The 20,167-nt window shown below is 42.8% G+C and overlaps 1 protein-coding gene across 2 annotated transcripts; it reads left to right on the forward strand.

Moving 5' to 3' along the window:
• The first annotated feature begins 3,772 nt into the window (after positions 1-3,772).
• Positions 3,773-14,302, forward strand: LOC110499200 (mismatch repair endonuclease PMS2). Of its 2 annotated transcripts, none has more exons than XM_021576174.3 (10): positions 3,773-4,579; positions 6,506-6,645; positions 7,989-8,075; positions 8,187-8,289; positions 8,429-8,612; positions 9,562-11,096; positions 11,353-11,520; positions 11,609-11,709; positions 11,884-12,053; positions 13,872-14,302. In XM_021576174.3, exons 1-10 carry the CDS (start codon positions 4,536-4,538, stop codon positions 14,013-14,015), a joined length of 2,676 nt encoding a protein of 891 aa, XP_021431849.1. In that variant the 5' UTR covers positions 3,773-4,535; the 3' UTR covers positions 14,016-14,302. The 2 variants fall into 2 exon arrangements, with proteins under 2 accessions (XP_021431849.1, XP_021431850.1); XM_021576175.3 differs by lacking the exon at positions 3,773-4,579 and adding an exon at positions 5,848-6,365.
• Positions 14,303-20,167: the final 5,865 nt, after the last annotated feature.

The raw sequence follows: 20,167 nt of genomic DNA on the forward strand, positions 1-20,167 counted from the left end.
CTGTAATTTTCATCATAGGTACACTTCAACTATGACAGACAAAATGAGGAAATAAAAGCCAGAAAATCACATTGTAGGATTTTTAATGAATTTATTTGCAAATGATGGAAAATAAGAATTTGGTCACCTACAAACAAGCAAGTTTTCTGGCTCTCACAGACCTGTAACTTCTTCTTTAAGATGCTCCTCTGTCCTCCACTCGTTACCTGTATTAATGGCACCTGTTTGAACTTGTTATCAGTATAAAAGACACCTATCCACAACCTCAAACAGTCACACTCCAAACTCCACTATGGCCAAGACCAAAGAGCTGTCAAAGGACACCAGAAACAAAACTGTAGACCTGCACCAGGCTGGGAAGACTGAATCCGCAATAGGTAAGCAGATTGGTTTGAAGAAATCAACTGTGGGAGCAAATATTAGGAAATGGAAGACATACAAGACCACTGATAATCTCCCTCGATCTGGGGCTCCACGCAAGATCTCACCCCGTGGGGTCAAAATTATCACAAGAACGGTGAGCAAAAATCCCAGAACCACACGGAGGGGCCTAGTGAATGACCTGCAGAGAGCTGGGACCAAAGTAACAAAGCCTACCATCAGTAACACACTACGCCACCAGAGACTCAAATCCTGCAGTGCCAGACGTGTCCCCCTGCTTAAGCCAGTACATGTCCAGGCCCGTCTGAAGTTTGCTAGAGAGCATTTGGATGATCCAGAAGAAGATTGGGAGAATGTCATATGGCCAGATGAAACCAAAATATAACTTTTTGGTAAAAACTCAACTCATCGTGTTTGGAGGACAAAGAATGCTGAGTTGCATCCAAAGAACACCATACCTACTGTGAAGCATGGGGGTGGAAACATCATGTTTTGGGGCTGTTTTTCTGCAAAGGGACCAGGAAGACTGATCCGTGTAAAGGAAAGAATGAATGGGGCCATGTATTGTGAGATTTTGAGTGAAAACCTCCTTCCATCAGCAAGGGCATTGAAGATGAAACGTGGCTGGGTCTTTCAGCATGACAATGATCCCAAACACACCGCCCGGGCAACGAAGGAGTGGCTTCGTAAGAAGCATTTCAAGGTCCTGGAGTGGCCTAGCCAGTCTCCAGATCTCAACCCCATAGAAACTCTTTGGAGGGAGTTGAAAGTCCGTGTTGCCCAGCAACAGCCCCAAAACATCACTGCTCTAGAGAAGATCTGCATGGAGGAATGGGCCAAAATACCAGCAACAGTGTGTGAAAACCTTGTGAAGACTTACAGAAAACGTTTGACCTCTGTCATTGCCAACAAAGGGTATATAACAAAGTATTGAGATAAACTTTTGTTATTGACCAAATACTTATTTTCCTCCATAATTTGCAAATAAATTCATTAAAAATCCCACAATGTGATTTTATGGCTTTTTTTCTCATTTTGTCTGTCATAGTTGAAGTGTACCTATGATGAAAATTACAGGCCTGTCTCATCTTTTTAAGTGGGAGAACTTGCACAATTGGTGGCTGACTAAATACTTTTTTGCCCCACTGTATATTTCAAACTCAGCAAAAAAAGAAACATCCTCTCACTGTCAACTGCGTTTATTTTCAGCAAACTTAACATGTGTAAATATTTGTATGAACATAAGATTCAACAACTGAGACGTAAACTGAACAAGTTCCATAGACACGTGACTAACAGAAATGTAATAATGTGTCCCTGAAAAAAAGGGGGGGGTCAAAATCAAAAGTAACAGTCAGTATCTGGTGTGGCCACCAGCTGCATTAAGTACTGCAGTGCATCTCTTCCTCATGGACTGCACCAGATTTGCCAGTTATTGCTGTGAGATGTACCCCACTCTTCCACCAAGGCACCTGCAAGTTCCCGGACATTTCTGGGGGGAATGGCCCTAGCCCTCACCCTCCGATCTAACAGGTCCCAGATGTTCTCAATGGGATTGAGATCCGGGCTCTTCGCTGGCCATGGCAGAACACTGACATTCCTGTCTTGCAGGAAATCACGCACAGAACGAGCAGTATGGCTGGTGGCATTGTCATGCTGGGGGGTCATGTCAGGATGAGCCTGCAGGAAGGGTACCACATGAGGGAGGAGGATGTCTTCCCTGTAACACACAGCGTTGAGATTGCAGGCAACGACAACAAGCTCAGTCCGATGATGCTGTGACACACCGCCCCAGACCATGACGGACCCTACACTTCCAAATCGATCCCGCTCCAGTGTACAGGCCTCGGTGTAACGCTCATTCCTTTGACGATAAACGTGAATCCTACCATCACCCCTGGTGAGACAAAAAATCACTTTTTGCCAGTCCTGTCTGGTCCAGCGACGGTGAGTTTGTGCCCATAGGCGACATTGTTGCTGGTGATGTCTGGTGAGGACCTGCCTTACAAAAGGCCTACAAGCCCTCAGTCCAGCCTATCTCAGCCTATTGCGGACAGTCTGAGCACTGATGGGGGGATTGTGCGTTCCTGATGTAACTCGGGCAGTTGTTGTTGCCATCCTGTACCTGTCCCACAGGTGAAATGTTTGGATGTATCAATCCTGTGCAGGTGTTGTTACTCATGGTCTGCCACTGCGGGGACGATCAGCTGTCCATCCTGTCTCCCTGTAGCGCTGTCTTAGGCGTCTTACAGTAAGGACATTGCAATTTATTGCCCTGGCCAAATCAGCACTCCTCATGCCTCCTTGCAGCATGCCTAAGGCACGTTCAGACAGATTAGCAGGGACCCTGGACTTCTTTCTTTTGGTGTTTTTCAGAGTCAGTAGAAAGGCCTCTTTAGTGTCCTACGTTTTCATAACTGTGACCTTAATTGCCTATCGTCTGTAAGCTGTTTAAAGGCACAGTAAACAACTTCTGACCCACTGGAATTGTGATACAGTGAATTATAAGTCAAATAATCTGTCTGTAAACAATTGAGGGAAAAATTCCTCTGTCATGCACGAAGTAGATGTCCTAACCGACTTGCCAAAACTATAGTTTGTTAACAAGAAATTTGTGGAGTGTTTGAAAAACGAGTTTTAATGACTCCAACCTAAGTATATGTAAACTTCCGACTTCAACTGTATAAATATATATATATTTTACCTTTATATAGGCAAGTTAGTTGTTTTATTGAACCAGGAAAAGCCAATTGAGACCCAGAGTCTCTTTTTTAAGTGAGACCTGACCGACGCGGCAGCAACAATCAATACATTACAGAATTTAAAAATACAACAACATGATTCAGCCTATAAAAAGCATTTACAATACTCCGTAACAGTCTCCCATCAATATTTTAAATGAATTCAGTGGCACTAACATATCTAGATGATGGCGCCGAAGAGGATGGATGACGTTTTACATGCCCGTAATCAATTGTGCTATTTTGTTCGTAACTTATTTTTTTACTAACTTGATTAGTTTCACACCTACGCCCACGAAGCGGCCAATATTTTGGAGACAAAAGTTGTCAAGAGCGCATTCTGACACACTGGAAGCAATTTACGAACTTTGTTCTGACGCTATCAGTGGACACAGAAAGACGGATAAACCATGTTTAGCGGATCTCTTCTGTGTATAAAGTGACGCAAGTGTGCAAAAAAATAATCGGACGATGCCCTTAGCTGTTCTACAAGTGGTCTGAGGCAGGCGTAAGACTACAGGCGTTTTCAAATGCATTGGTTTTGGAAAACAACTCGGAGATGTAACGATGTTCTTACGAAGGTGTTAACGACGAATTCATGCCGCGTTCACAGCAACTGGGAACTCTGAATAATACGACGTAAAATTATGACGATCTTCAGGTCGGTTCTCTAGAAAGAGGACCGAGTTGGATGACTTTTGAAATACATTTTTCCCAGTCGGAGCTCATTTTTTCTCCTGGGTTCCCAGTTGTTTTGAACGCACTGGAGTCAAAAATGTCCCAGTTGTTTTGAACGCGGCATTAGCTTTTGGGAAACCGGACCAGGTAGGGAAAGGGGTCCAGCTCCGATATCGTCTCTCAGAGCAGTCATCCCTCAGGGTCTCTATGCTACCGCATACTGATATGTAATCTCTCAATGCAGTGCATCTCTCAGGAAAAGTGGGGGTTTCGAAAGGAACCATATCAGGAGAAGTGGGGTTTTCAAAAAGTGCCACTCAAGATGTCCTTTGTGTTATCGGACTTTAGTCATGGTCTGCAGAGATGACAGTAAGGAATTTCAGTTGTAGCCAAGAAAAATGTATATTCACTCACTGTGAGCTTTGTGTTTGAACTTTACCTACCCGTTGCCATATATGTAACTTTACGTTTTTCGTAAATGTTAGCTACCTTCTTATAAAAAGCATTGATTTTACAATGTATTTTATTAAATATTTGAAATAATAATAGAAAATATCAAGTCATGGCGGTTCTAGTATTTATGGAATTCCAGCGCGTCTAGTGTTAAGACTCCTTTCGAAATCCCCACTTCTCCTTATATGGTTCCTTTCGAAACGCCCACTCTTTCGATATCCCACTTTTTCTGAAAGATGAAATGCATTGAAATATGACATTTCAGTAGATGGCAGCATAGGAATGACTGCTCTGAGAGATGACGTCGCAACTGGACCCTATTGCAGGTACATTCAGTGGTTAGGCTGGCTGGCAGCAGGATGACTCTGCCCACAGTACCATTACATACATACATACATTCTCAATTCTGGCTAGCTAGTTAGATTGAGGCTAGTTAGCACAGCCATATTTGTAGAATCAATTTCGGGTGTCTCATCTTCACTGTTGGTCAAATTAAACACACTCCCCTCATGTCTGGTCGTTGTGGTTAGATTTCGGCGAATCAAGGGGTTGATCATGCTGCTGCTTACTCGAACTTTCCTCCCTGAGCCCGTTCAGAGAGCTAAACATATTGACGTCGGCCATTTAACTGGCATAAATCCATGTCCAACTGTAAGAATACTTAGGCTTTAATATTTTCCATTTCGCATGAACGGTAACTACTTTAGGTAGACGTTATTATCAAATAATATTTACAAAAGCTCGCCAGAAGAGTCCCATACCGTCAAATGTCATCCATTTCGAACAACACACACAGGAAAGAGAGAGGGGGGGGGGGGGGGGGGGTCTTAAAACAACCTGAGCTGAACATTACGTTCAGTTTAATCAATTCACGTCCACTTTGAGGAGAAATTATGAATCAAGTCTGACTTCATTTGTATCATTATATATTGATGAGATTGTATCACTTTTAAACCGTAACCCTATCCATTCATGTAATCCATTGCCGCGATTTTGTTCGTTTTATTATTGCGCTACAAGTCAGACATTCCCTGCAGCATCTCATTTCGTCCCTGATCCTGGCAAGGATGATGATGAAATGTTACAAATCTTTATTGGTGACATACATGTATTTAAAATACTATTAATTAGAAAAAAATACACATGTTAGAGATGGCCTCAAAAGAAAACTACAAGTACTGACATGTTCAATAGTTCAAAAGGTTACTGCTTTTGTCAAACAACTTTTGACGTTGATTTGACAACATTTAAATCCTTTCTAGCCATGACCCTGCTTGGACCCTGCGAAACCGAGATAACTGTTCATGCGCATTGCGCACCAACAACTAACAGTAAGAGAACGTCATAACACAGGCACACAACTGTCTAAGAGTATTGAATATAATGTAGGCACTAGCGCAGGGGTGGGCAAACTTTTTGGCTCGAGCACCACAGCGGGATTTTGAAATTCAACGGAGGGCCGCATTTTTTGGGGGACTAATTGTTTGTTAAAATCTATTTGCGGGGCCTCCCGAGTGGCGCAGCGGTCTAGAGAGGGTGGTGTAGTGGGGGGGGAGTGGTGTCTATTTCACTCCTCTTACAGGACTAATGTAAGAGGAGTGAAATAGACAGGCCGTGACTGGCCCCACACTCCAGTACAGTAGGTGGCAATGTATGCACATTAAAGTTGGATGCGATCCGCTTAACCAACCCCGACGAAGAAGAGGAGGAGGAGGAGGAAGAGCAAGCGCTCTGCTCGTGTTCTCTGCGCAGAATCTATGGTGATTAATCCAAAACAAGCGCGCGGATAGATGGATGTCAACATGAGGAGGAAGAGGTCTACCTTTGTTTTCATTGCAGCCACTTCCTTCTAAATCACGGTTTACTGATTTTGTTGTTGCGATAACTGAATTCTGTGAACTGAACGTTAGTATTCTTACTTGCTGACAACATGTATGACAGCTAGCTAGCTGGTTTGTCAGACGCTAGCCATCTAGTTGTAGCCGGAATTTGATTTGATGAAATGGTGCTACCAGAGAAAACAGAATCAACAAACAGAATATAGACCTTATACAGACAGACAGTGCACCAGCTAGGGTGTTTTCTTCAAACAGTCGAGATGACGGATGCAAGGTGAGAAGAGTACCCATCTACATGTTTCCTTGTTCATTGATGTTACACTCAACTGCAAGGAACCATAATTGTGTAGAATGAAAACACCTGCATACATGTACCAAAGCCATTTGTGTCATGATGATTATATTTCATAACAGCTCTGAACCAGCTGGAATAATCAAGGCCATTGACAGGCACTCTGTGCATCAGATCTGCTCTGGACAAGTTGTGTTGACCCTGGCTACAGCTGTCAAGGAACTGGTTGAAAACAGTATTGATGCAGGGGCCACCAATGTTGGTAAGTGCTTTGCAAATTAGAGGTCGACCGATTATGATTTTTCAACGCAGATACCGATTATTGGATGACCAAAAAAGCCGATACCGATTAATCGGCCGATTTTTATTTATTTATTTGTAATAATGACAATCGCAACAATACTGAATGAACACTTACTTTAACTTAATATAATACATCAATAAAATCAATTTAGCCTCAAGTAAACAATGAAACATGTTCAATTTGGTTTAAATAATGCAAAAACAAAGTGTTGGAGAAGAAAGTGAAAGTGTAATATGTGCTATGTAAGAAAGCTGAAGTTCCTTGCTCAGAACATGAGAACATATGAAAGCTGGTGGTTCCTTTTAACATGAGTCTTCAATATTCCCAGGTAAGACGTTTTAGGTTGTAGTTATTATAGGACTATTTCCCTCTACCATTTGTATTTCATTAACCTTTGACTATTGGATGTTCTTATAGGCACTTTAGTATTGCCAGTGAAACAGTATAGCTTCCGTCCCTCTCCTCGCTTCTCCCTGGGCTCGAACCAGCAACACAACGACAATTAGCGCGCGCTAACTAGCTAGCCATTTCACTTCGGTAACACCAGCCTCATCTCGGGAGTTGATAGGCTTGAAGTCATAAACAGCGCAATGCTTGACGCACAACGAAGAGCTGCTGGCAAAACGCACAAAAGTGCTGTTTGAATGAATGTTTACGCGCCTGCTTCTGCCTACCACCGCTCAGTCAGATACTTAGATATTTGTATGCTCAGTCAGATTATAGGCAATGCAGGACACGCTAGATAATATCTAGTAATATCATCAACCATGTGTAGTTAACTAGTGATTATGATTGATTGTTTTTTATGAGATAAGTTTAATGCTAGCTAGCAACTTACCTTGGCTTACTGCATTCGCGTAACAGGCAGTCTCCTTGTGGAGTGCAACGAGAGAGGCAGGTCGTTATTGCGTTGGACGAGTTAACTGTAAGGTTGCACGATTGGATCCCCCGAGCTGACAAGGTGAAAATCTGTCGTTCTGCCCCTTAACAAGGCAGTTAAGTTAACCCACCGTTCCTAGGCCGTCATTGAAAATAAGAAAGTGTTCTTAACTGACTTGCCTGGTTAAATAAAGGTGTAAAAATACATTTAAAAATCTGCAAATCGACTCCCAAAAATACAGATTTCCAATTGTTATAAAAACTTAAAATCGGCCCTAATTTCCGATTAATTGGTCGACCTCTATTGCAAATACTGTACTGTAAATCGACTGTGGATGTAGTATGGTTTCTGTTTTGGAAATGCGTTGTTGTTGTTGCACAAATCCAAATTATGGAGAGTTGTTTCCACCTCATATCTGTAGACATTAAATTGAAGGACAGCGGAACAGAGCTTGTGGAAGTGTCTGACAACGGCAAAGGAGTGGAAGAGGCTAATTTTGAAGGACTAAGTGAGTAACACCATTTATCTGCCAATTGAATGTTTGTATATTGCATACTGTAGTATACTGTTTTTATAGGACACTGTACTCAGGCCCTTGATTTTATCCTCCTGACCACAGCCTTGAAGCACCACACATCGAAGCTGAAGGATTTCTCTGACCTTATCCACGTGGAAACATTTGGCTTCAGAGGGGAAGCCCTCAGCTCTCTTTGTGCCCTCAGGTAAAGCTGTGTTCTATCTCTCTATATATCCTGGATGGATGGAGAGTATAACGTAGTTGTACTTACTCTAAGAGTCAGATACAAGTTCCCTACTCTCCTCTGCAGTATTATCAGCTGACCTCCTCTCTTCTCTCCCCAGTGACCTCAGTGTTGTGACCTGTCATGAGGCTGCACAGGTGGGCACCAAGCTGGTGTTTGACCACAACGGTCACCTGACCCAACAGTTGCCCCACCCCAGGCAGCAGGGCACCACGGTCAGCCTGTCGCAGCTCTTCTACACCCTGCCTGTCCGACACAAGGAGTTCCAACGCAACATCAAAAAGGTCAGTTATTATCCAATTTATTTATAAAGCCCTTCTTACATCAGCTGATATCTCAAAGTGCTGTACAGAAACCCAGCCTAAAACCCCAAACAGCAAGCAATGCAGCTGTAGAAGCATGGTGGCTAGGAAAAACTCCCTAGAAAAGCCAGAACCTAGAAAGAAACCTAGAGAGGAACCAAGTTATGAGGGGTGGCCAGTCCTCTTCTGGCTGTGCCGGGTGGACATTATAACAGAACATGGCCAAGATGTTCAAATGTTCATAGATGACCAGCAGGGTCAAATAATAATAATCACAGTGGTTGTCGAGGGTGCAATAGGTCAGCACCTCAGGAGTAAATGTCAGTTGGCTTTTCATAGCTGATCATTCAGAGTATCTCTACTGCTCCTGATGTCTCTAGAGAGTTGAAAACAGGTCTGGGACAGGTAACACATCCGGTGAACAGGTTAGGGTTCCATAGCCACAGGCACAACAGTTGAAACTGGAGCAGCAGCACAGCCAGGTGGACTGGGGACAGCAAGGAGTCATCATGCCAGGTAGTCCTGAGGCATGGTCCTAGGGCTCAGGTCCTCCGAGAGAGAGAAAGCGAGAGAGAGAATAAGAGAGAGCATACTTAAATTCACACAGGACACACCGGATAAGACAGGAGAAAAACTCCAGATATAACAGACTGACCCTAGCCCCCTGACACATAAACTACTGCAGCATAAATACTGGAGGTTATTAGTCACTAGTCAGTCATATTCGTTTGGATCTACACTGAGTGGTGTGTCATGCTGTGGTTGGACAGTACATTACTCAACCACAACACAATTGACTAAAATAACAGCACTCCTTTAAAAGGAATGTCAACACACTACTTTGACTGGTTTTATTCTACTGTTTGTATTTTCTTCAGAACTGGTTTAGGGAATGTATAAAGTATTATGCTCCCACGTTGTATGTGTGCAGGAATACACCAAGATGATTCACATCCTCCAGTCCTACTGCATCGTCTCAACAGGGGTTCGTATCACCTGCACCAACCAGACGGGACAGGGCAAACGCACCCCGGTCCTCTGCACCAGCGGCAGGCAGAGCATGAGAGACAACATTGGAGCCATATTTGGCCCCAAACAGTTGCAGAGTCTGCTTCTATTCCAGCAGCTCTCGCCAACAGACAACATCAAGGAGGATTATGGACTGAGTAATGCAGACCTACCCAAAGACCTCTTCGCAATCTCCGGTTTTGTGTCGCGAGGGGATCATGGTGTCGGGAGAAGTGCCACAGACAGACAGTTCTTTTACATCAACAACCGCCCGTGTGATCCTTCTAAGGTCTCCAAGGTTGTGAATGAAGTGTATCACACCTTTAACAGACATCAGTATCCGTTTGTTGCATTGAACATCACTGTTGCCTCAGAGTGTGTGGATGTGAACGTCACGCCAGACAAGCGTCAGATCTTCCTCCAGGAGGAGAAACTCCTGCTAGCCATCATGAAGAGCTCTCTCATCGCCATGTACGAGACTGGGGTCAACAAGATCAGCCTCAACCACATGTCCTTCTCCACCACCAGTAAACACACTTTACAAGATACCTACAGACCAGCAGAGCCTCCATCGGATATGGAAGGATGCCAGGTTCCATCATCTGAGACGGCTCCTGAAGCTGGAGATGATTCAGAATCTGTTATACCAAGCCCCCAGTCTTCTCTCAACTTGGCTGGATTGAAGGCTGCTTTCTCCATGCACAACAGCCCAGGCAGTGGGTCCAAGTCGAGCACTGCTAAAGCTGCTAACACTGGTCCAACCCAGAAGAAACTGCAGTCTTTCTTCGGAGGCTCTGACAAGAGTCAGAACACACACGGGCCAAGTTTACAATCTCCTTTGAAAACCAGTCGAGGTGCAGTGAAATGTTCCCCTGTGAGGAGGTCTGTGCTGGAGGGGTTCAGGTATGGAAGGACGACGGAGAGCGACGTAGACTCTGGCAGAGAGAGCGTCCTGTCGGAGCACAGCTCCCCCACAGCCACCCCAGAGAGTCTCTATGCTACTATAGGGTCAGAGTTCAACTCACCAGACATCACAGTAGATGACGAACCCATTATAAAAAGCGAGGCACTCAATGAACCTTTCAACGAGGAACGCACAGTTGCTAAGCACTTCGACCGGCCGATTGAACCACTTTCAGAGATGTCTGAGGAAATGAGCTTCAGTCCCAACGCCAAGAAGGCCAAACTAGAGGATGGTCAGTTCTCCTTAGAGTACAAGACCACACATTCAGCCGGTTCTGAAGGATCCTCTGGGTCTAATGTGGACGCACCAGTCTGTGTACAGAAGAGGACAGTGCCACTGCAGTTCTCTGTACAGGAGCTGTTTGGGAGGGTGAGAAGGCTTCAGGAACAGCGTAGAGAGAAGGCTGAAGACAGGCTGCGCTACAGACGCTTCAGAGCCAAAATCAGCCCTGGAGAGAATCAGAGTGCTGAGGATGAGCTGAAGAAAGAGATATGGTGGGAATTTAACTGATATTTTTGGTTATTGTTGGTTAATTGTAAGGACAATATTTTTTTCCTGACCACTATATTTGACCTTTTATCTCCATATAAGAAAGTGGCACAATTTAATCATATTTTTTTCTATTGCATTTCTGAACCAATTTTTCGGTGCACGTTGCCTTCGTCAGGGTCGACATAACATATCAATATGATTATTATCAAGTTATTATACTTAAATCTGTTGAAATGTTCCCATCTGTAATCCCCATAGCAAAGACAGTTTTAAGGACATGGAGATAATCGGGCAGTTTAACCTGGGCTTCATCATAACTAAGCTCAACTCTGACATCTTCATGATAGACCAGCATGCCACCGACGAGAAGTACAACTTTGAGATGCTTCAACAACACACTGCACTGCAAGGACAGAGACTCATTGTGTAAGGAATCACTGACATTCACCACCACTTTATATAGCTAACTTAACTCCTTTTGTGTTAAACTTATTTGTTTTTATGGTGTTCTCAGTCCACAGAATCTCCACCTCACAGCAGTCAGCGAGAACGTTCTCGTGGAGAACCTTGAGATCTTCAGAAAGAATGGCTTTGATTTCCTCATAGATGAGGAGGGTAAAAAAAATTAAAACAACACGCTCACTCACTCCTATATTTAGTGGGGTAAAATATACCTTGCCATAAGAAATTACAATAACACTCTCCAAAAGGTAGATTTCAAACTAGCATGCATGGGTATGGCGCCTGTCTGTTTTCTGATTCTGAATTCCATTGTGCTCTGTGTTCCAGCCCAGGTGATGGAGCGGGTGAAGCTGGTGTCCCTGCCAACCAGTAAGAACTGGACATTTGGTCCGGGGGACATCGAGGAGCTCATCTTTATGTTGAGTGACAGCCCAGGGGTCATGTGTCGGCCGTCTCGTGTCAGGCAGATGTTCGCCTCCAGGGCCTGCAGGAAGTCGGCAAGTGTCTGTTACAGTTGAAGTCGGATGTTTACATACACCTTAGCCAAATACATTTAACACTGTTTTTCACAATTCATGACATTTAATCCTAGTAAAAATTATCTGTCTTAAGTCAGTTAGGATCACCACTTTATTTTAAGAATGTGAAATGTCAGAATAATAGTAGAGAGAATCATTTATTTCAGCTTTTATTTCTTTCATCACATTGCCAGTGGGTCAGTAGTTTACATGCACTCAATTAGTATTTGGTAGTATTGCCTTTAAATTGTTTAACTTGGGTCAAATGTTTCGGGTAGCCTTCCACAAGCATCCCACAATAAGTTGGGTGAATTTTGTCCCATTCCTCCTGACAGAGCTGGTGTAACTGAGTCAGGTTTGTAGGCCTCCTTGCTCGCACACGCTTTTTCAGTTTTGCCCACAAATTTTCTATGGGATTGAGGTCAGGGCTTTGTGATGGCCACTCCAATACCTTGACTTTGTTGTCCTTAAGCCATTTTGCCACACCTTTGGAAGTATGCTTGGGATCATTGTCCATTTAGAAGACCCATTTGCGACCAAGCTTTAACTTCCTGACATATGTCTTGAGATGTTGCTTCAATGTATCCACCTAATTTTCCTCCCTCCCATCTATTTTGTGACGTGCACCAGTCCCTCCTGCAGCAAAGCACTCCCACAACATGATGCTGCCACCCCTGTGCTTCCCGGTAGGGATTGTGTTCTTCAGCTTGCAAACCTCCCCTTTTTCCTCCAAACATAACAATGGTCATTATGGCCAAACAGTTCTATTTTTGTTTCATCAGACCAGAGGACATTTCTCCAAAAAGTGCAATCTTTGTCCCCACGTGCAGTTGCAAACCGTAGTTTGGCTTTTTAATGGCGATTTTGGAGCAGTGGCTTCTTCCTTGCTGAGCGGCCTTTCAGGTTATGTGGATATAGATACTTTTGTACCTGTTTCCTCCAGCATATTTACAAGGTCCTTTGCTGTTGTTCTGGGATTGATTTGCGCTTTTTGCACCAAAGGACGTTCCTGAGCGGTATGATGGCTGCATGGTCCCATGGTGTTTATACTTGCGTACTATTGTTTGTACAGATGAACGTGGTACCTTCAGGCATTTGGAAATTGCTCCCAAGGAGGAACCAGACTTGTGGAGGTCTACAATTGTTTTTCTGAGGTCTTGGCTGATTTCTTTTGATTTTCCCATGATGTCAAGCAAAGAGGCATTGAGTTTGAAGGTAGGCCTTGAAATACATCTACAGGTACACCTCCAATTGACTCAAATTATGTCAATTAGCCTATCAGAAGCTTCTAAAGCCATGACATCATTTTATGGGATTTTCCAAGCTGTTTAAAGGCACAGTCAATTTAGTGTATGTAAACTTCTGACACACTGGAATTGTGATACAGTGAAATAATCTGTCTGTAAACAATTGTTAGAAAAATTAGTTGTGTCATGCACAAAGTAGATGTCCTACCCGACTTGCCAAAACTATAGTTTGTTAACAAGAAATTGGTGGAGTGTTTGAAAATGAGTTTTAATGACTCCAACCGAAGTGTATGTAAACTTCCGACTTCAACTGTATATGTTTTTGTGATGTATTAATGTGATTGACTTGTGATTTAATGAGCTCTATGATTTAACCACTAAATAAGAGTTATTAGTACAAATACACCAGTTATAATGTATGTTATGCAGTGATTGAAAGTGTAAATGTTTGTTTGGTATTTTAAACATACTTTTGCGCTAGTTTTCCAATGACACAATTTTAATTTGTGCCCTGGTCCAATGATGCTATGTACTCTGTCTCCCACGTAAGGTGATGATCGGTACTGCTCTGAGCACCAGTGAGATGAAGAAGCTTGTGGTTCATATGGGGGAGATAGAGCAGCCTTGGAACTGTCCACATGGCAGACCCACTATGAGACACCTTGCAAACTTGAACATCATCTCAGAAGACTGAAGTTTACATTGGTTTCTCAACTCAGCTGGACCAGCACAAACAGATACACTGAATACCTCTCTAAACAGTGTTGGCCTGCTCTTATCTGAATAGACACCAGGTTGCTTTTCACCCCCAAAACATTGACGAACTCATTATGTAAAACCAAGCGCTGTTAGTTTTTTTTTTTTTTCAATCTTAACATTTCATCAATTTGACACAGCATGTTCATGTTCAGCCTCCATATTTGTTTTATATTTCTACACATTTTATTATTTTAGTACGCATTCAATAAAATAATCCAAACAAATGCTCTGACATAATTTTAGTACATAAACCCAACCTTTTGCAACATTTCAGGCTTCAAACATAAAGATATAAAACTGTATTTTTTTGTGAAGAATCAACAAGTGGGACACAATCATGAAGTGGAACGACATTTATTGGATATTTCAAACTTTTTTAACAAATCAAAAACTGAAAAAGTTGCCGTGCAAAATTATTCAGCCCCTTTACTTTCAGTGCAGCAAACTCTCTCCAGAAGTTCAGTGAGGATCTCTGAATGATCCAAGTTGACCTAAATGACTAATGATGATAAATACAATCCACCTGTGTGTAATCAAGTCTCCGTATAAATGCACCTGCACTGTGATAGTCTCAGAGGTCCGTTAAAAGCGCAGAGAGCATCATGAAGAACAAGGAACACACCAGGCAGGTCCGAGATACTGTTGTGAATAAGTTTAAAGCCGGATTTGGATACAAAAAGATTTCCCAAGCTTTAAACATCCCAAGGAGCACTGTGCAAGCGATAATATTGAAATGGAAGGAGTATCAGACCACTGCAAATCTACCAAGACTTGGCCGTCCCTCTAAACTTTCAGCTCATACAAGGAGAAGACTGATCAGAGATGCAGCCAAGAGGCCCATGATCACTCTGGATGAACTGCAGAGATCTACAGCTGAGGTGGGAGACTCTGTCCATAGGACAACAATCAGTCGTATATTGCACAAATCTGGCCTTTATGGAAGAGTGGCAAGAAGAAAGCCATTTCTTAAAGATATCCATAAAAAGTGTTGTTAAAAGTTTGCCACAAGCCACCTGGGAGACACACCAAACATGTGGAAGAAGGTGCTCTGGTCAGATGAAACCAAAATTGAACTTTTTGGCAACAATGCAAAACGTTATGTTTGGCGTAAAAGCAACACCCTGAACACACCATCCCCACTGTCAAACATGGTGGTGGCAGCATCATGGTTTGGGCCTGCTTTTCTTCAGCAGGGACAGGGAAGATGGTTAAAATTGATGGGAAGATGGATGGAGCCAAATACAGGACCATTCTGGAAGAAAACCTGATGGAGTCTGCAAAAAACCTGAGACTGGGACGGAGATTTGTCTTCCAACAAGACAATCATCCAAAACATAAAACAAAATCTACAATGGAATGGTTCAAAAATAAACATATCCAGGTGTTAGAATGGCCAAGTCAAAGTCCAGACCTGAATCCAATCGAGAATCTGTGGAAAGAACTGAAAACTGCTGTTCACAAATGCTCTCCATCCAACCTCACTGAGCTCGAGCTGTTTTGCAAGGAGGAATGGGAAAAAATTTCAGTCTCTCGATGTGCAAAACTGATAGAGACATACCCCAAGCGACTTACAGATGTAATCGCAGCAAAAGGTGGCGCTACAAAGTATTAACTTAAGGGGTCTGAATAATTTTGCACGCCCAATTTTTCAGTTTTTGATTTGTTAAAAAAGTTTGAAATATCCAATAAATGTCGTTCCACTTCATGATTGTGTCCCACTTGTTGATTCTTCACAAAAAAATACAGTTTTATATATTTTGTTTGAAGCCTGAAATGTGGCAAAAGGTCGCAAAGTTCAAGGGGGCCGAATACTTTCGCAAGGCACTGTACTTTCTTGACATACTGAGGATTCCATACTGAGCTCCTTAGCATGGTATGTTTACTGAACTGCATCGGCTGGATGACAAAGTGAAATGGCAAAAAACGGAGATAACGACTCACAAACGGTCATTAAGTCAACCTTTGGCATTTGGCTCCCAAGCTGGTGTTGTCTTGGAACCACACGTTGTCGATCAGGGGTGTCAAACTCATTCCATGGAGGGCCTATGCCGTGTTCAAATGCTAATCGACTTGCTGATTTGTTGAACACGTGTATATCTACAACCAGTTAGCAAGTTGGAAATTTCAGAGTTTCCTAGTTCAGACTAACATGTGAACGTGGCATTAGTGTCTGCAAGTTTTTGTTTCCAATTAAGCTCTAGACAACCAGGTGTGGAGAGTTTTTTAGTAAAAGGGAGGGGAAGAAACTTGCAATCACTCTGCCCTCCGTGGAATTTTTTGAATTTTATTTATTTTACCTTTATTTAACTAGGCAAGTCAGTTAAGAACAAATTCTTATTTTCAATGACGGCCTAGGAACAGTGGGTTAACTGCCTGTTCAGGGACCTTCCGGTTGCAACCTTCCGGTTACTAGTCCAACGCTCTAACCACTAGGCTACCGTGCCGCCCCGAATCAGTTTGACACCTGTGTTGTAGATGAAGAGTGGGATAGGACACATTTAAAGACAACCACCATTCACTGACAAACAATTTGAGCGAAGTGATGGTCCCTGGTCTTCCTAATATTATTGTCCAAAGGTAAACCATTGCTCATCATTCGCCTCTCTCTGAACATGAAACAATGCCTCCATATTGTTTGTTTTTCCCATAATAAATTAAGCATACATTGCTCAGCCTGCTAACTACATGATCAAAGAAAACAATCTGCTCACTCGAGTATGATGATAAGTATCAAAAGCAGTTCCATGGTGAAGGTGTGGCATATTTTCAGGGAGAACATGTCTTTAAGGTATTTCATTATGCCATTTCCATATTGTGTCTATGTCACATTGTATCCTGAACAAAACTATAAACGCAACATGTAAAGTGTTGGTCCCATTTTTTATGGGCTGAAATACAAATTCCCAGAAATGTTCCATATGCACAAAAAGAGTATTGTGTACAAAATTGTTTACATCCCTGTTAGTGAGCATTACTCCTTTGCCAAGATATGCCACAGCTTTCAGGTGGATGGATTATCAAAAATTGGATTAAACAGCATGATCATTACACATGTGCACTTTGTGCTGAAGACAGTAAAAGGCAAACGTCCAACAGAGCTGTTGCCAGAGAATTGAATGTTAATTTCTTGATCTGATCTGTGTCCGACATCGATTTAGATAAATTGCTACTACATCCAACCGGCCTCACAATCGAAGACCACATGTAACCACTCCTGCCCAGGACATCCACATCCGGCTTCTTCACCTGTGGGATCATCTGGGGGGAGGGGGGTGCAGAGGAGGATTTCTGTCTGTAATAAAGACCTTTTGTGTGAAAAAACTCATTCTGATTGGCTGGGCCTGGCTCCCCAGTGGGTGGACCTGGCTCCCAAGTGGGTGGGCCTATGCCCTCTGAGGCCCACCCATGGTTGCGCTACTGCAGTCATGTGAAATCCATAGATTAGGACCTAATTTATTTAAATTGACTGATTTCCTTCTTTGAAGTGTAATGCAGTAAAAACTTTGAAATTGTTGCATGTTGCATTTTTGTTCAGGATATAATTTTTTAATTTTTGTTTATTTCACCTTTATTTAACCAGGTAGTCTAGTTGAGAACAAGTTCTCATTTACAACTGTGACCTGGCCAAGATAAAGCAAAGCAGTGCGACACAACACAGAGTTACACATGGAATAAACAAACATAGTCAATAACACAGTAGAAAAGAAGTATGTACAGCGTGTGCAAATGAGGTAAGATAAGGGAGGTAAGGCAATAAATAGGCCACAGTTGCGAAATCATTTCAATTTAGCAATTTAAACACTGCAGTGATAGATGTGCAGAAGATGAATGTGCAAGTAGAGATACTGGGCTGCAAAGGAGCAAAAAAACAAAAACAGTATGGGAATGAGGTAGTTGGTATTTACAGATGGGCTAGGTACAGGTTCCGTGATCTGTGAGCTACTCTGACAGCTGGTGCTTAAAGTTAGTGACAGATATATGAGTCTCCAGAGATTTTTGCAATTTGTTCCAGTTATTGGCAGCAGAGAACTGGAAGGAAAGGCGGCCAAAGAGGAATTGGCTTTGGGGGGGTGACCAGTGAAATATACCTGCTGGAGCGCGTGCTACGGGTGGGTGCTGCTATGGTGACCAGTGAGCTGAGATAAGGTGGGGCTTTACCTTGCAAAGACTTATAGATGACCTGGAGCCAGTGGGTTTGGCGACGAATATGAAGCGAGGGCCAGCCAACGAGAGCATACAGGTCGCAGTGGTGGGTAGTATACCATATCGCCCCAATCTGCCATGACATGATAGATGAATAAACCCATTATTTTGCTGAGAAAGACATGGTTAGTGTAACTTCACGTAAAACTGATAAATGACTGGTAAATCCTCCTCTGTTTCTAAGCATGGAAAGGGGATCCACACATGATTCCTGAGGAGAGTGCCTGGCTCTCAGTACCCCCTGAGGAATGAGTACACTGGGGACACTGTCCAGGGGCTGAGGCATGGCCAGGGCAGCTTCTACAACAGCCGCAGGCTCTTCACAAAAGAGAGTGGAAGGACAACAAAAAACATGGACAGGTGAAGGGGGAAAAAACACTTCCTACTTCCATAGAGCAATCATTCTAATTGAGTAGATGTTAATGTGGAGTGGAAATAATAAGATCTCTGAACAGTCTGGTTAAAGTTTATTGTAAAAAAATGGGTGCATATTTGAAGGGGAGCTTGTGGACGACCACACGGCAGAGTTCCCAGCATTCTGCCTGGAAGGTTCAAACCCCCCTGATCTGAGTGGGATAAGAACACACACTCCCCCATTCTGAGGACGGTAAGCACACGAAGTCCCTCTGAAAATACAGTTGAAGTCGGAAGTTTACATACACTTAGGTTGGAATCATTAAAACTCGTTTTTCAACCACTCCACACATTTCTTGTGAAACTATAGTTTTGGCAAGTCAGTCAGGACATCTACTTTGTGTATGACACAAGTTATTTTTCCAACAGTTGTTTACAGACAGATTATTTCACTTATAATTTACACGTTCTGTCTCCTAGAGAGATGAACGTACTTTGGTGCCAAAAGTGCAAATCAATCCCAGAACAATAGCAAAGGACCTTGTGAAGATGCTGGAGGAAACAGGTACAAAAGTATCTAAATTCACAGTAAAACAGGTCCTAAATCGACATAACCTAAAAGGCCGCTCAGCAAGGAAGAAGCCACTGCTCCAAAACTACAGTTTGCAACTGCACGTGGGGACAAAGATTGCACTTTTTGGAGAAATGTCCTCTGGTCTGATGAAACAAAAATAGAACTGTTTGGCCATAATGACCATTGTTATGTTTGAAGGAAATAGGGGGAGGCTTGCAAGCCAAATAACACCATCCCAACAGTGAAGCATGAGGGTGGCAGCATCATGTTGTGGGGATGCTTTGCTGCAGGAGGGACTGGTGCATTTCACAAAATAGATAGAATCATGAGGGGGGAAATTTGGTGGATATATTGAAGCAACATCTCAAGACATCAGTCAGGAAGTTAAAGCTTGGTCCCAAATTCGTCTTCCAAATGGACAATGACCCCAAGCATACTTCCAAAGTTGGCTAAATGGCTTAAGGACAACAAAGTCAAGGTATTGGAGTGGCCATCACAAAGCCCTGACTTCAATCCCATAGAATATTTGTGGGCAGAACTGAAAAAGGTGTGCGAGCAAGGAGACCTACAAACCTGACTCAGTTACACCAGCTCTGTCAGGAGGAATGGGACAAAATTCACTCAACTTATTGTGGGAAGCTTGTGGAAGGCTACCCAAAACATTTGACCCAAGTTATACAATTTAAAGGCAATGCTACCAAATACTAATTGAGTGTATGTAAACTTCTGACCCACTGGAAATGTGATGAAAGAAATAAAAGCTGAAATTAATTATTCTCTCTACTATTATTCTGACATTTCACATTCTTAAAATAAAGTGGTGATCCTAACTGACCTAAAACAAGGAATTTTTACTCTGATTAAATGTTAGGAATTGTGAAAAACTGAGTTTAAATGTATTTGTCTAAGGTGTATGTAAACTTCCGACTTCAACTGTATATACTTCAAAACAGGGG

The sequence above is a fragment of the Oncorhynchus mykiss genome, chromosome 20 (genome assembly GCF_057628025.1).
Source record: "Oncorhynchus mykiss isolate SJ-2025 chromosome 20, ASM5762802v1, whole genome shotgun sequence".
NCBI classification, from domain to species: Eukaryota; Metazoa; Chordata; class Actinopteri; order Salmoniformes; family Salmonidae; genus Oncorhynchus; species Oncorhynchus mykiss.